This window comes from Tursiops truncatus, chromosome 2, assembly GCF_011762595.2.
Source record: "Tursiops truncatus isolate mTurTru1 chromosome 2, mTurTru1.mat.Y, whole genome shotgun sequence".
Lineage (NCBI taxonomy): Eukaryota > Metazoa > Chordata > Mammalia > Artiodactyla > Delphinidae > Tursiops > Tursiops truncatus.
In genome coordinates, this window is record NC_047035.1 from 109,521,159 (window position 1) to 109,538,290 (window position 17,132).

The following is a 17,132-nucleotide window of genomic DNA, read 5'->3' on the forward strand; positions in this document are numbered from 1 at the left end:
GACTGCTAACTATAACAGCAAAATGTAACAATACACTTAGTAAACATAAAGCTCTGATTAAACCGTAATTAAGTTTTCTGAAAAGTTATCTAAAAACTATGAATAAAATATATTTTTACATTGTCTCAGCAACACAAAATATAGCCAATGAAACTTTATAGTGGTAGAGAAAATGGTATATTGGGTAAACTTACAGAGTGATTTTTTACCACACACACGTGTACTCAGTTAAGCTTCTGGACACCATTTGTTTCTTCTTCCTTTTAACTTTTTTTTAAAGGTAATTCTTGGTGAGTGTTGCAGAGTATAGTGGAGTTACTGACTGAAGAGGTAAATGAGAAGTTTCCCTGCTTCCCTGGAAGCCTAGCAAAATGTTTTAAGACCCTTCCTTCATACACCCAGGATGCAGGGGTTGCTCAGAATCGTATGGCTGCGTTTGTGTTTCCAACCTGGGCCACCATAGCATGCCAAGGGTTATCCCCAGCAGCGTTGGAATATAGCTGGGTAGAGTAGGTATCACCATCCTCATTTGACCTATGATGAAACTGACACACCAAAATTAAGGGATTTCCCTAAGGAGTCAAAGCAAGACAAGGGATAGAACCACCACTGAAACTCATGCTTTCGTATTTCTTGGTCCTTTCCCAGTGCCCTTACTAGTAAATAATTACATTTTGATTCTAAGGAGCTAAGGTAAGCAAACTATGTGCAAGCCTAAGAATTTCTGATGGCATTTTCTAGCAAATATACTACAGTTGCATTTTGTATTTTTATTTTTTGCATCAGGCACATGTACCTTACAAATGACCCATATGAACAAACAGCTGTCTTCTTTCTTCTCTCCTTCCCTGGAATTTGTAATCTTTGAATTAACTGATTAATTCAGTGTTAAAAACATTAATGCCTATCTCCAGACTTCAGTCACTTCAGCATATGATTCTCCAGAAATTACACCTTTGGGTTTTTTCATTGCCCGTGATTTTGTGAGTGCTTTTGTCTGTGTATTTAAATCATCATTGGAATCTTGTAGATGTTTTCAGCTGCTGGTCTTTGTAAACAAGTCTGTTTTTTTCCTCCCACACAGACCCCTCTCCCTTTCTCCTCCCATTAATCTTCCTTTGAAAATATATGACTTCTTTAAGCCTTACTCTCCTGAATGGGTTGGAGAATAGCACCTCCTCTTGACTAATCTCAAAGGACGTTGTAAAACAAAATGTTGCTTAATTTTTGGAGAGAATGTTCTAATACAGTTTATATGTTTTTGGAAGTCACTACAGATATCTCAAAAAGAATACCGTGGTGGAATTGAGTTTAGGATCCAAATACTTTCCTCTGTTGTCCAAAACATAGAGGCACAGATTTTTCCGTATTACTGAGTTTAAAGATGACTGTCCCTGGATGGTGGAAGGTATGATGGTAGTTTGAGTGTTGTTCAGTTTTTATGTTAAAGGAAAAAGTTGCTCCTGGTTTGTTTTGACCCTAGTCATGATACGCCAGTTTCATGAAGTCTGTTATGCACAAAAGTGCACAAAATGAAGATAAAGTGCCTCTCTCCTGCCTGACAAAAGCCATTCCTTTGCAGAATGGTATCTGCAGTGAAAGTAAATAAATGAATGGACAGCAATCACAGCCTAGTTGATGAAACTGTTCAATTAAAGCACAGGCATTTACATGGTGTAATTTCCCTAAATTGCCAATGAGCCCCTTTAGACACAACAGTGTTCAAATTGATTTCAGCATTGATTTTGGCTGAAGCTGATAAATTTCTGCTTGTTAGTTAAAGTAATTTTGCAGAAGACTTTGTACTGCAGTATTGAAGTGTTCATTTAGCTGATGGTTAAAAGAGGAGTTATTTACAGAGGCCTCTACTGTTGTTCAGAGATGGGACAATTCCCCAATCATCTTTTACTTTTAATTTTTTAGGCTTCAGTATACCAATCAATAGGTGATTGAAACTGATTAAAACTTATCCAACCAGCTGCCTATGGCAGTTTAATTAGAAGCTGGATGATTCTTAAATTAAAGTTGTCTTATTTTCATTGCATAACCATCTTCCAGAAGAGTTAGGGACTAACAGTGCTGAAAACTTAAAGTTTGGCTTTATTAAGGTATCTGGCAACTGTTAAATCACTCAATAGCTATTCCTGTGGCAACTCAGAAATGTATTCAGAGGCTTTTGCCCTTTATAGAGGTTAAAAGTAATAATGTGCTTACTTGCTAGCCAAGAGAATTTTTTTCCATCAAAGGGATAACCTCTAGTATAGCGAGATGTGTGAAAGAACAGCTGTTTGTGATATGTATCTTATTACATAAGCAAGATGAAATGCTGGGGCTTTATTTTTTAAATACTGCAGTACAGCCATCATGATGTTCTGTGCATCTCCCTGCTGAAAACCATCAGCTATTGAATTTATATTTTTTTATCCTGTTTTAAGGTCTTGATTAAAATCATTTTCCAGTGAATGAAAACCCAATATTTTCCTATAAGTACATGATGACTTTTCACCAGTATTGTGGGCAGGATTATAGAAGAGAGTTTTGTTTGTTTTGTTTTCCTCTCCCAGGGACACTTCCCCATACTCATTTTCTCTAGTGTTGGACAATTTCTTGAGTTTTTAATGGAAATGGGTTAATATTTCTGTCATAGGGGACATATTACATCTGGTACTACAGGGAAGAAGGGGATAAATGGCTCACTTTTCAGAGGTGCATTTACTCTTTGACCCACTAGGGTACTATTTAGTGTTCTAGGAGAGGTAATTTAGTAAATTGTACCCCAGTGGCCTGAAAAAGTTAATGCAACTCTGAAAAGTGAGTCATTCAATCGATTTTCCCTATTGCTTTTTAAAAACCAAAACTGACTATATCCAGAGAACCTTGCAGACAACTGGAATTAGAGGATCGAGAAATAGTCAGTTTATGATAACACAGGGTTGTTGGGACATGCATTGGATTTGGCTTCAGAGGACTTGAATCCACATCCCACTCCAGAGCTTAGGAGATAAGAATCTTGAAGCAGTTGTTAACCTCACCAAGCCTTGGTTTCCTTATCTATAAAGTGGGGATAATAAGAATATCTACCTTAAAAATTTTTGTGCAAATTAAATAGCTTCCTTATATAAAAAGTTTTTATAAACCACAAAGTATAATCAAATGTTAATTACTAGTAGAAGGGGGTTTTCTGAAATAGTCATTTTTGTATCTGATTTTGGAAAGTGATTTATTGTTAGCTTTCCACCAAGAAACTGTGAGCAGAGATGATACTGTAATCAAGCCATTTCAGGAGAGAAGTTTCCTAGCTAGTTAATCCTCACGATACTCCTGTTTTTTCCCCCACATGTATTGCCTCATGTTTTTCATTTTCATCGTTAGGCTTTCTCTTGCCTCTCCATTTTGCCCATTACATTCTTTCAGAAGCTTTGATCAAGAGATCACTATGACTGTAGCTTCCTTGATCTCAAAGATACTTAGGCCATATATTAAAAGACATTACTCTAGTTGATGTTAAAGGCTTGAATCAGGCCATATCAACTTACGGAAGAAATATGGAGGCAGTGATGACCATGTTAACTTTGAGGCAGGTGTGGGAGTAAGAAGGAGCGTATAACCAGAGTAAATAGAAAGAAGAAGAAATCATAAGATACAGAGTTATGGTAGCTTTTCTCTGATTAGAAAACTCTTTCTACCCCTGCCAGGTTCCCCATATTATACATCAGGTTGATTTGTGAGCCCTGTGTATGATCCGCATCTTGAAAGAGTTGTTAATATCTGTGACCTAATGACATGTTTGATTTGATACTAAACAGTCTAGGGAGCCCTGTTGCTTAACCATAAATTATTTTACAGTCAGTAGTCAGCATCTGTAATGGATTTTTAGACAGAAGGAAGGTTGGCACAGACTGCTATTTGAACTAGTACAGTTTATATAAAAGCTGTTTATAACTGCTGTTTACTTTGGATTTCCTATTTTAACAGCTAGAGCCTGGCTAATGTGTTTATCTATTATGGAAGGCAACAACTGTCAGTGTTGATTTCCCTCAAACTATTTGAATTTTTTTTCTGTGGATGGCTATTTTAGTATGTGACATATTGGTAAAATCCTCCCCCAAAGAAACCTGCCAAGAGAACAAATCTCTAAAAAGATCAAGCAATAAAACAAAATTTTCATTCTCAAAACCATAGCTAGTTTACATTTGGTTACTGAAAGCACGTCATTGCATTAAAAGACAACATCCAGGGTTTTAAAAACATCTCACAAAATAACAAAAGATTTTTGTTTTAATTGTGTATATATGTATTTCTTAAGCCAAATCTTAACTATTGCTTTCTCCATTTTAGTGGCTGGATTGTTTTGTTAGGTTTCCTGTCCATTTGGAGAAATTCCAACATTTGATAGTGCTCTATAAATAATTCACAGAGTAATTGTGTCCCTCTTTTCACTAACCTTTTATGAAGTATGCTATGTGAGAAGTGGAACTTAAGTCAGTGGCATTTATTCCACATGGTATATGAAAGAATTGCCCTGCCCCCTTCACAGGGCAATGGCAATGCTGTTATTTCAGTGTTTTTGCTTTGCCATCATGATTAAGAGTCATCATACACGCAATTACTCTTGAGATCCTTGCTCCAAGAGGCAAAAAAGTGTGTGTGGGGGGTCGTATTTCCCTTCTCATTTTGGTGACCATTTTACTAACAAATTGACATTTATCGCATATCATATTATCAGTTACACTGAAGTGTGAAATATTTACAGTGGGGTCATAGGTCATCCCCCCATTCTTAAATTATCACAATCACTAGAGAAGCATAGATAGTCCCTATTATAAATTCTTTCTCCTCATAATTGAAAATAATTTGATTAGAATGTATTCAGAAGTTAATATGCAGAATAGCACGGTAGAAATTAGATGCCTACTTTAATTATGTGAGATTGTACAAGCCTTATCAGAAAATATATGATCAGCTCTAGGTTATTTATTTTGTGAACAGGAGTCAGCTGGGCCGATTCATATTTTTTAGGTTCTCCTAGAATTTGAGATTCTAAGCATAAATAATTTCAGTAAACATTGTAAAATACAGATGCAGTTGATCTTATGCATGACATAAATTTGTGTGGGGATCCAGATGTTAGAATATGAACACAGGTTGCTTCTCCCTTATGTCCTGTGTGAATGTAGGACTTTTTTTTTTTTTTTTTTTTTTTTTTTTTTTTTTTGTGGTACGCGGGCCTCCCACTGCTGCGGCCTCTCCCGTTGCGGAGCACAGGTTCCGGACGCGCAGGCTCAGCGGCCATGGCTCAGGAGCCCAGCCGCTCCGCGGCATGTGGGATCTTCCCGGATCAGGGCACGAACCCGCGTCCCCTGCATCGGCAGGCGGACTCCCAACCACTGCGCCACCAGGGAAGCCCAATGTAGGACTTTTTTACATTTTGTTTTCAATTTTTTCTTTTCCTTACTCACTTTTAAAGATTCTTATAGGAATTCAGTTTATTTTTTGGACTGATCTATCTTTTAATAACTTCTCATTAGGGTTTAGATGAAGGTAGGGACACCTCTAGCCTTGTGTGTATTGTACTAGACCCATCTTTAAAATTTCAAATAGAAAATTATAAGATTAATTGCATTTGTCCCCAGATATTGCTTTTGAAATCAGTCACATGTTCTTTGGGGCAAGGTACTGCACTTGGCAGTATGAGAGATGTTAACACCAACATTCAGGGCCTCAGGGGCACTGTTCTCTGGGTTCTGTTGCTGGCTTACTTTCTGTACCTTCTCGTCTCCTTTACTCGTTTCTTCTCATCTTCCTGACTTCTGGATTTGGAGTGGTTCGGGTTCAGTCCTCAGACCTCGTCTCTATTTAATTTAATTCCTAAGTGAGATTTTGTAGTTCCATGGCTTTGTATATCATCTATATGCTGATGAAGCCCAAAAGTATATCTCCAGTCCTGTCCTCTGTCCTGAACTTCCGACTCATATCTAATTACCAGTTGAATGTCTTTTAGGCATTTCACAGTTACCCAAACCTGAACTCTTGGTTTCCTCTGAAACCTGTTCCTTCTACAGTTTTTCTAATCTGTAAATGGAAACTCTGTTCTACAGGTTGCTCATGACAAAAACTTTCCAGTCATTCTTCTTCCTTCTTTTTCTCTCAGACCATCCATCGTATTGACCCACAAATCTTGTTGGCTTTTCCTTAAAACTATTTCAACAAGCTGACCACCTCTGACTTACCACTATATTCTAAGCCTCTGTTATCTCTTGCTAGGATTATTGCAGTAGCCTCCCAACTAGTTTCCTAGTTTCTGTCCTTGCTTTCCTACAAGGAGTTCTCTCCACCCGATAGCCAAGATGATCTTTCTAAAATATAAGCTCTCCCCCTGACCCTATGGCTTTTTGTATCATTCAAAATGATAGCCAAAGTCCTCACCATGGCCTCAGTGGTATTACACAGTCCGTCTTTCCATTACCTTTCTGACCTTGTCTCCCACAACTAGCCCTCTTGCTTATTCCACTTCCACGCACATATCAAACACACACTTGCACCTTAGAGCCTTTGAATTTAACATTTCCTCTGCCCGAAGTCCTCTTTTTCCAGCTATCTAAAGGGTATGTTCCTTTACTGCTCAAATATAACCTAATGAGAGGGGCATTCCCTAACTCCTCCCACTCATAGTATTAAAAAAAATGCCCCTAATCTTGATCACTCTATATCCCTACCTTTAGTCTTTTTTGTTGCACTTCTACTACCTGACATATTTTATATTTATTTGATTATTGTCATTCTTCCCCCATCAGAAAGTAAGCTTCAGGAAAGCAGGAACCTTGTCTGGTTTGTTCTCTATTCCAGCTGCAATACCCCCCATAGTGCTTGGCAGTTGGAGACATGCATTATTTATTAAATACATAAACTAAGAAGAGAGTATGTCATATACCATGGTAGAAGTTGGGGACACAGCAATGAAGAGAATGAACCTTGACTTTGACCTTGAAACTTACTATAAAATAGGATAAGACACAGACCCTATATTAAGAATTTGCAATATAGTTTGGTAATTAGAGTTTACAGTATAGTTAAAGCACACACTAGTGACGTTACATAACAGTTTTAAAGAAAAATAATAACAGCAACATGTGACATATAAAGCATCAGAGTAGTTGCTGCCAATGGATAAATTCAGCCACAGAAACCACAGGGTAGGGAATATGGTAGGTGGAATTTTAATGCATTCTTGTTCTGAATTTCACCTTCAACATTCACAATATTCTGAAGTAAACTTATTTCAAATGTTTCCTTGTGTATACCCTGTCTATACTGGAAAGAACGCAAGCGTTGAAGTGAAATAGACCCGGATTTGAATCTGTATCTGCCATTCATGAATTCTTATTACCTTAATATCTCTGAGTCTGTTTCTATTATTATCTGTGAAATGTGGCTTATGTTACATACATCATACAGAGATTAGAATAATTCTGTGGACTCTCAGGAATTGTTAGTTCCTCTTGTTTCCTTTTTCCTTTCTCCTCTCTCCTGACTGCCCCATTTATTTATGAACTCCTAAATAATTGAGTATATACTGTGTGCTAAGTATTGTTCTAGATGCTTTATACACATTGTTGAATGAAGTGGGTGAGCTCTCTGCCCTCATGGAGCTTAAAAGTGCAGGATTATGTAGTCAAAGGCTAACTAGGTCAGATTCTTCTATTTCTGTTAATAAACACTATAATTCTCCTATGATCTTAGCTTGAAATTTTAGATTCAGCTTCCTAATCCCCATGTTTCCTAGATTATCTCTGGCCAAAACCTTTTGTATCTATTTCCCCTTTTCCATATCTGTGAATACTACGTAGGTTCATATCACCACCTCTTATGTAGACTAACAGCTTTCTAAGTGCCCCTTGCTCTCTCTGGTTTCTCCTCATTTCTGGTAGTATTGTGGTAATATGCAGCCAGAATTAGGATTTTGATCATATCACTTTTCTGTCCAAGAACCTTCAGTGGCATTTATTGGCCAGCAAGTGGAGGACAGCAGACTTAAAACAATAGTAATGAAAGCTGAAAGACAATGGTATCCTCAAAAGATGAAAAGGAAATGATTGTCTCAATTAAACTATCATTCAAGAGTGAGGGCAAAATAAATACATCTTCAGAAGTTAATATAAAAGAATATATATGTGTGTCTATGTGTGTAGACAGGGAAAGAGAAAAAGGTAGTTTGATAGGGAAGGAGGGAGAGTTAGTTTGTAACTGAGGGAAATGCTTTAGGTAGAAAGAAACTGAATCCAATTGAATCCAGAAAGGAATAAAATGAAAGAAAGAATAGTGACTATTTAGGTAAATGTGACTACAAAACAACAGTTGTAGTGATTAGGGGCTTTAAAATGAAGTCAGGGCTTCCCTGGTGGCGGAGTGGTTGAGAGTCCGCCTGCCGATGCAGGGGGCATGGGTTCGTGCCCCGGTCCGGGAAGATCCCACATGCCGCAGAGCGGATGGGCCCGTGAGCCATGGCCGCTGGGCCTGCGCATCCGGAGCCTGTGCTCCGCAACGGGAGAGGCCACAACAGTGAGAGGCCCGCGTACTGCCAAAAAAAATAAAATAAAATAAAAATGAAGTCAGTCAAACAAAAAGACTGGACAAAATAATACAAGACGAGAAGAGCTGATTGGACTTATAGCATTCTAAGATTTTTATATTGTTTGAGAGAAGAATAGGGATAGCAATTAACTTTATATTTTGTTAAGTCAGATATGATTTAAAAACGTTTGGGTAACAACTGAAAGATAATGAATGGAATGTATAACTTCGAAACAGAGGGAATAAAGGGATAATCCAATATAGTAGAGGGAGAGAGGTGTAAAATAAATGAATAAGGTGGTAGAAATAAATCTATATTAATAAGTATATTAAATATGTCAACTGATATTGCCAGTTAGTAGATTGGTCAAGTGAAACTTTAAAAAATACAGCTATCTACTATTTTTGACTATTTTAGAATGTATTCCTAAAACGTAAAGACAGAGAAAGGTTGAAAGGAAAAGGTTGGGGAAAAGATAGCAGGCAAAAACTAATCAGTAGAAAGCTATTGTGGTTATATTAACATAAGACAAAGCAGACTTTAAGGCAGAAAGTTTTGTGTTTTTTTGTTTTCTGGGGTTTTTTAAGGGATGAAGATAGAAAGGACTACTATATGATGATAGAAGAGAAGACTGTGAATACATAATAGACCTAAGCTTGTATATAACTAATAACATAACCTTAAAATATGTAAAGCAAAAAACTTAGCAGAATTACAAAATTTGATAAATCCACAGTTATAGTGGTAGAATATGTCTCAGTAATCAACAGATCAATTTGACCAAAATTAAATAAAGATATAGAAGAGTTTAGCATCATAGTGAACAAATTGATCACATGATCATAGAGCACTCTTTATCAGTCATGTTGAAGATATGTATTATTTTCAGGTACAGAAAACTTAAAGAACTGATTATGTACTAGGGCACAAAGCAAGTCTCAATTAAATTTGTAACATACAGGTCACTTTTTCTGACTATACAGTTAGTTTAGAAATAAATAATAATGTTAACCCTCTCATTCATTTGGAAATTAAAATGCACACACCTGAATAATTTATTGGTCATGTAACACATCATAATGGGATAAAAATATTTACAACTGAACAGTAAAGAAATATCATATATGAAAACTCATGAGCTGCAGTCCAAGTCTTACTTAAAGGATAGTTTTTTGTATATATGTCAGAAAAAAACTGGATATAAATAGGTTTAACATCTAAATCAATAATTTTTTTTAAAGGGAAGGGGTTAAACCCAAAGAAAGTGGAAGGAAAGGAATACTAAAGAAAACAATTAATGAAATTAAAATTAAAGAAATATTAATAATTCAAGAAAACCAGCAGTGGGATTTTTGGAAAAATTGCTCAAGTATAACAGAGAGAAGACACAAATAATAAAAGTAGAATTTTAAAAGGGGACATAATTCTAGGCAGAGACTTTAAAAGTAAGAGGATATGGGCTTCCCTGGTGGCGCAGTGGTTGGGAGTCCGCCTGCCGATGCAGGGGACACGGGTTCGTGCCCCAGTCCGGGAAGATCCCACATGCCGTGGAGCGGCTGGGCCCGTGAGCCATGGCCGCTGAGCCCGCGCATCCGGAGCCTGTGCTCCGCAACGGGAGGGGCCACAAAAGTGAGAGGCCCGCGTACCGCAAAAAAAAAAAAAAAAAAAAGATATAATGAATAACTTTACGACAATAAATTTGAAAACAGGAAATGACAATTTCCTAGAAAAACAAAACTGTCATTAAAAAAATAAAAAGACCTATAGCAGTTCAGGAAATTTATTCATTCTTTCCACAAATATTTATAAAATGTGCCCAGCACAGTGTTAGGCACTGGAGGTACAGTAGTGAACAACAACAAAAAATGTCCCTGTTTTCACAGTGCTTGCTTTCTGGTGGTATGAGACAAACAATAAATAAATTGTGTAGGGTGTTGATGAATTCTATAAAAATAAAGAAAGAGAAAATGGACTGTTTTATGTAAGATAGTCAAAGAAGTAACATTGAACCTGAAGGAAGTGATAGAGCAAGCCAAGTGGATATTGGAGGAAGAGTGGTCCAGGCTGAGTGTAGGTGCAAAGGGCCTGAGGCAGAAAGATGTTTGGTGGAGCAGAGTGAGTATTGTGGATAAGGGAGATTGGCAGAAGCAGAAATTAGTGAGGTGATCAAGGGCCAGATCCTGAAATCCTTGTAAGGACTTTTGATGCAGCCCTTAGAAATCTACCCATAAAATGGGGAGGATAATAACTTCTACTCATGTTGTATGTCAGTTATATCACAGTAAAGCTAGGGAAGAATACCTCCTGCTCCTACTCATAAGGTTATGGAATTAATTAATTAAATGCATGTAGAATGTCTACATGCATTCAGTTAATTAAATGCATGAATTAAATACATTTCTGCTTTATTCAAGAATTACATAAACTTTTTTCATCCAGAAGTAATAATCATTTATCAAACATCTATTAAGTTTGGAGTACCTATATCATGGGCCAGGACTTGTGCAAAGCATAAAGAATGCAAAGGTGATTAAGACATGGTAGTGTCCCCGCCCAGTATGGAAGACAGACATATAAACAATTTTTCTGCAGTGTGCTGGGGGTTATAACAGAGATACTAAAGTCTGAAGGCTAGGAGAGGCCTCAAAATGTTATAGTCTATGAGGGTGTATATTAAAGGAAGTTGTGTGGATGTTTTAAGGTAGCTTATATTTTCCTATTAATCCAAGGAGAATAAAAAATTAGGCTTCTCATTTAGCAACAGTTACTGTCCAATGGTGTTTCTGCTAAGATGCATACCTGGAATGTGGCACTTACCACACCTGAGTGTAATTAAGTTAACTAGTGGTCAAGAGATAAGCATGGTAAGAAATTTTAGAATTTGAATCATGGTATAGCCATAGCATTTCAGATGACTAATTCTTTGTTTTCAAAGTTGGTTCACCATGATGTAACACTACTTGCTTTTCTTAACAGTAAGTGCTATATTGCAGCTTTTTGCCAGTCTTCATTGTTAAAGTTTTATTAGCCTTCCTTTGTAGAGCACATAGCCTGAGTCTTAAAGCACAGAGATAACTCTTGCCTTTCAGCCTGTTTTAGTGGGTTTTTAAAAACCCAGCTACCCTGAAAACTTTCTAGCTAACATGTAATGCCCGCTTACTGCGTGCCAGGCCCTGTCCTATGTGCTTTCCTTATCTCACTGAACCTCACAAGTTTATAACGTAGGGACTGATTTCCCCTTTTCAGACTTGAGGCACTTGAGACAAGGTGAGGTTTAATAACAGGCCAGGTTCACATGAAGAAGTGTCAGAGCTAGCATCAGAACCCAGGCAGTGACTTAGAGGTTACAAACCTCACTCTTCTGCCTCCCCTGGTAGATTGGCAGTGATTGCAGAAGATTCCTTGCTTGGAAAGATTCAGTGTGATGGTCTTAGCCTGATTGAAATAGGTCAACACCTTTGTAAGTTTTGAATTATGAGTTCCCCTGTTCTAGAATGCAGTTAAGAACACTTAAACATTACCACATACTTTTTTAGGTCCTAGCATATATGTTCTGCCTCAGTTCCAGTCTTGTCGTTGCCATTGACTAACTGTGTAAGCTTGGACAAGTTTTTTAACCTGGCTTTTAGATGTTTCTACTGCAAAAGGAAGGAATTAGATAAGACAGTTCTTTATATTACCTATTTGCTCAATATATTATCTGAATTTGTACTCTACCAAAATTAAAGGTTGGTACCAACTTTTTTGTCCAGTCACATAGAACCTATGGTTCCAAGTAGAAAGTAAGGAAGTGTGGAAAGTATAGATGTTCTCTTTTACTGGTCTCCTTTTTATTTTAAAAACTCAAAAAGTTTATACCAGGCTACTTAGCTTTTACAATCCTAAAGTGTATATATATTGTGTGCTCAATTTTAAGGGCTGGGACTATTCCCAGAAGCCCTGTGCTGGTCACAAACAAAATGGAACGCTCAAGGACTCAGTGCTAAAAATAACTTATAAAAATACTCCCTCCATGCACTCACTGGAACAGGTAATTACTGTGGCAACAAACTAATTTGAAGTGTTAGCGGTTAATTAAAATAATGCAGAGGTGTATAGTTGTCTTTTGGTGTAACCAGAGCCTCCATTCAAACTTCATTAATCACTTTACAGTGTTGAGAAAGATCAAGACAATTGAGGTCAAGGCAATTGAGATGCAGTATCCACTGAAAATAAACAAATTCCTTTTCTCTGGGTAGAATGCCATTTGCAAAGTTAAGGGACACACTGGACTCATACCTGGCACTGCTTTTGTCATCCACTTCTCATTGATGATTAAGTGTTAAATTGGTACTCTCATTGCACTGTAAACCAAACCACACAGCACCTTTATTGCTCGAAATCGAACCCAAACTTCCACGGATGAATTATTAGCATGCATCATAATTAAATCATCAAGCCTCCGCTTTTAATTCATGTGGAAATAGGAGACCCTTCTTTTGGAAAAGAGATCGGCTTTCTTGACAAGCTAATTAAGTTGCCAAACTGTCCAGTATGGTATATATACTGGATTATTTGCTAATCATTTCCCTATCGCTCCTGTTGGTCTAAAACATCCAGGTGTACTCATTGTCCAGTGTAACATCACTGTTCTTTTTACAACTTTTGAATCCTTGTGTGTGCATTCAACTATTTATCTTTACATTTCAGCCTTCAGTTAGTGATTCTAATATCTAGTATTTTATTTTATTTATTTATTTATTTATTTTGTGGTACGCGGGCCTCTCGTTGTGGCCTCTCCCGTTGCGGAGCACAGGCTCCAACGTGCAGGCTCAGTGGCCATGGCTCACGGGTCCAGCCGCTCCGCGGCATGTGGGATCCTCCCGGATCGGGGCACGAACCCGTGTCCCCTGCATCGGCAGGCAGACTCTCAACCACTGTACCACCAGGGGAGCCCTAATATCTAGTATTTTATAATGTTGAAATTGGAAGAGACCATGATAATTCAAGAGGAAAAATAATATGTCATTATTAAATGTTACATATTATATTACCTGGAATAAAGTTACTAAATTCCTTCAAGTCATACTTCAAATTGGCTTAGTCCAACAAACTTCTCTGTCTTGCACTGAGAAGAAACACAATGTAAGTTTTTGTATATTAATTTATTACATGAGTTCAGATATATCATGAATCAAATCATGACATGTAGTTTCACATTTTAAAAGTCTGATGTTATCATAGGTAGTAAAGTAACTGGTAATTTGTTATAAAACCAGTATAATATAAGGGTTCCACTTTAAAAATGTGTATCACTTTATACAAAGTACAAAAATGTTTTAATAATTTAAGTTTTATAATTTAATAGTATTTATATATACTAGGGAGGTTGGTGTTTAGAGAAAGTCTTTAGACACTTATACAGATTAAAGTACTCTTTGGTAAAGTGAACAATTGCTGATATTTATACGCTTACCTTTCCTTTAAATGAGATATATGTGAATTTCTCTACAATTAATTGATAAAATAAAGGCTAAGTGTACCTTCCATAATTGGCTTAACGTTTGTCCACTCACGTAGGAGAAACAGAATGAATTTTTTATAACAGTCTTATGTATGGATATATACATTAATGTTGATATATATGTTTTTTCTTAGTCATGCCTGATTTTATAACATTTTATATGTGAAAAGTTACAAATACTTGTAGGTTCTTAATAACTGAACGATTTCTTTAAGTCAGTCACTTTAAAAACACTTGTCAGTGATTGCACAACTCTGTAAATTTTCTAAAAATCTTGAATTGTACACTTAAAACAAGTGAATTTTACCATATATAATTATACCTCAATAAAGATGTTAAAAATGAATATTTATGCCAAAACAACAGAAAATGATGTTTTCATTTTGATAATAGTAAAATATATGTTTTGTTTTTGTTTTATGAAATAAGCAGTTTTTGTAACTGTGTGGTGATGGGTGTTAACTAGACTTACTGTGGTGATCATTTCATAGTATATTCAAATATTGAATCATTATGTTGTACACCTGAAACTAATATAATATTACATGTCAATTATATCTCAATTAAAAAATAAAAGGAATGAACAATGTTTACTACTAGGTCATTACCCAGTAAAAATTGGGAGCCTGGTAAATTTATTTAGCAACTTGGTATGTAAGGATGGGGAATTCCTGAGAAGCTAAATTCCATTCCCTCACATCTTCCTTACCCCACTTACATCTTAACACTAACTGGGTGAGGGGAAGATCAATTGGATCTTGGCTAATATGTAAAATCTTCTCTGGAGCAAGATTTTAGTTCTTCCAAACTAATTTGTTTCTTTATACCTATATGGACTTGTAATAACAGTGCTTGTTTATGTTATTTGGTTTGTTTTGAAATTTTTATATAAAGCAAATTGTTTTTGAATAGTTGGTCAGAATGCGCATTCCTTCCAGTGCGTGCATACACATTTCATTTCAATACAAAAGGTCTTGATGAGATGTAATGGTATTTTATTTCTGCAAACATTCTCTTACTCTTTTTCATAAATGAATGTATTCATATTGTTTGATTTAAATTGTAATTATTTCACTGTATCTGATCATTTGAGCTTGCCTCTGTTCTGTAGCTTTCTAAAAAAACATTGAGAAATGCCAGCTTTAGGAAAAGATGAACCTCATACTTGAGCCTTGTAACTCTGTGACTTTGTACATGAATTTATATCTTAAGCCATGTGTTTTGAGATTATTTTGATGAAATGTAGGGATGTAGTTTATCTGTATATATAACTGAGATAAAAGGGAAACCTCCCATTTTATGTGGCTCTGTACCATGCTTAGCAGAGAGCTGTAGAAGACACACAGACACACACACACAGTGACAGTATGTTGTAAGGGATCTGAAGCCAGAAGACTTGGGTTTAATGTCTAGTTCTGCCTCTTACTGACTCGTGCCATTGGGTAAACTGCTTAACTTCTCTATGCTTCAGAGTTCTGGGCTCTAAAAAGTGTATAATTATACCAGCATTACCTCAGAGGGTTATTTTAAGGTACTACATAGTGAATCACTGTGTAAACCATTAAGCTCAATAGAAAATGTAAATTACTGCTGTTATTAGTGTTCTTTGAAAGTGTCATATATCCCCTTGCTGAGGATGTATTCAGATATACATTTATGTCCTTAACCACTTGGTAGGTTGTTTAGTGATCCCAAGTGATTTTATTATTTTTTTATCTTTCCGTAGAGCATATCATGTTCCAAGTGGGAAAATATTAGCTGTAAAGGTAAGTGCTGGATAAGTTTTATGAAATTCATGAAATTTTTGATGCTCTCCCCGCCCCCAAGCCCCCTTAGCTTGAGTCACAGGTATTGTCAAGAAATGAAGTGCTTTAAGGTCTGGGTGGTGGGTGGTGGGTGATGGAAGCTCTGGCCCTGTTGTGACATTCACGTCTTATAAGTGCCTCCGAATGCTCAGTTGTAAGCTCCTCGAATTGTGATTCATCATCGTCACCTACACTTCTTTCTGTGTTCCCGGCTCAGTGGCATCACTGTCGTCCTCATCTTACAGTTCAAAAACTTAGTAGTTATTCACTCTTTTCTTTCCTTCATCTGCCACATCCTGTAAGTCACCACATCCTGTCAGAAATTTCCCCTGAAATGGGTCCACGTGTCACTTTCTTTCTATTCTTATTGCTTTGGCCTTGTATCAGGCCCACATACCTCCTACCTGGACTTTTATAATAATTTCCTCACTGTACCTTTCACTCTGCCACTGGAGTTGAGAAGTTGAATCCCCGATCTGACACCCCTCTAGCACCCCTCTTCCCCCAGCCCCAATAGTGTACAACATAAAGCCTATGATGTCTGCCTCGCTTCTTTACATCTTTATGGCATCCTGAGATACCCTAACACCGCAGCCCGAATAGAGTGAAGCTGCGCGTAACTCAGGGATCTTCTAGGCAACTACCTTAGATGCTCCTTACTTGTTTCCATTGTGTTCATGGTCACACCCCATCCCTGCCGTACTTCAGGATCCCAGTCCTGCCCGTGCTACTTTGGATTTAATCTCTGGCATTGGCTGCTGGTGCTTGATTTTCCCATCATTTTATCTCAGATTTCCCTAATGGAGTCTCTTGAATTGCACCTCTGACTGAAACCTTTATTACCTCAAATTAACTCCATAGAACTCCACTTCCAAACTGGGCTCTTAGCTAACAAACTGGTCAGGCCTGCTTTGTTCCTTACTCCCCTGCAAATTGGTTAGGCACTCTACAGATAGGCCCCTGCCTACCTTTACAGCCACATCCTCTCCTTTACCTGCATGTTGCTTTCTGTTATGCCCATTATCTTCTGTCTCTGGGCCCTTAATAATGAAAGCTTTTATTTTTTGAATGACTACTATATGCCAGATATTGTGCTAGACTCTATATTGCTATTATCTTTAATCCTTGAAAGTATAAAGTAAGCCTATTATTTTAGATTTGAGGACACTGAGACTCAGAAAACTGAATTGTCCAAGGTCACACAGATGGAAGAGCCAAGGCCAAGATTTAAAACAAAATCCATCAGCTCCAA

At 37.0% G+C, this 17,132-nt stretch overlaps 1 protein-coding gene across 7 annotated transcripts in view; it reads left to right on the top strand.

Moving 5' to 3' along the window:
• Positions 1–17,132, top strand: part of MAP2K5 (mitogen-activated protein kinase kinase 5) — a 266,765-nt gene that overhangs the window by 65,163 nt on the left and 184,470 nt on the right. For all 7 annotated transcript variants that reach the window (XR_012330188.1, XM_073801166.1, XM_073801165.1 and 4 more), the window contains exon 9: positions 15,802–15,841. Coding sequence is in view for 6 of the 7 variants with exons in the window: in XM_073801166.1 (XP_073657267.1) it covers positions 15,802–15,841 (40 nt within the window). In the remaining variant the exon portion in view is untranslated. The remainder of the gene's footprint in view (positions 1–15,801; positions 15,842–17,132) is intronic.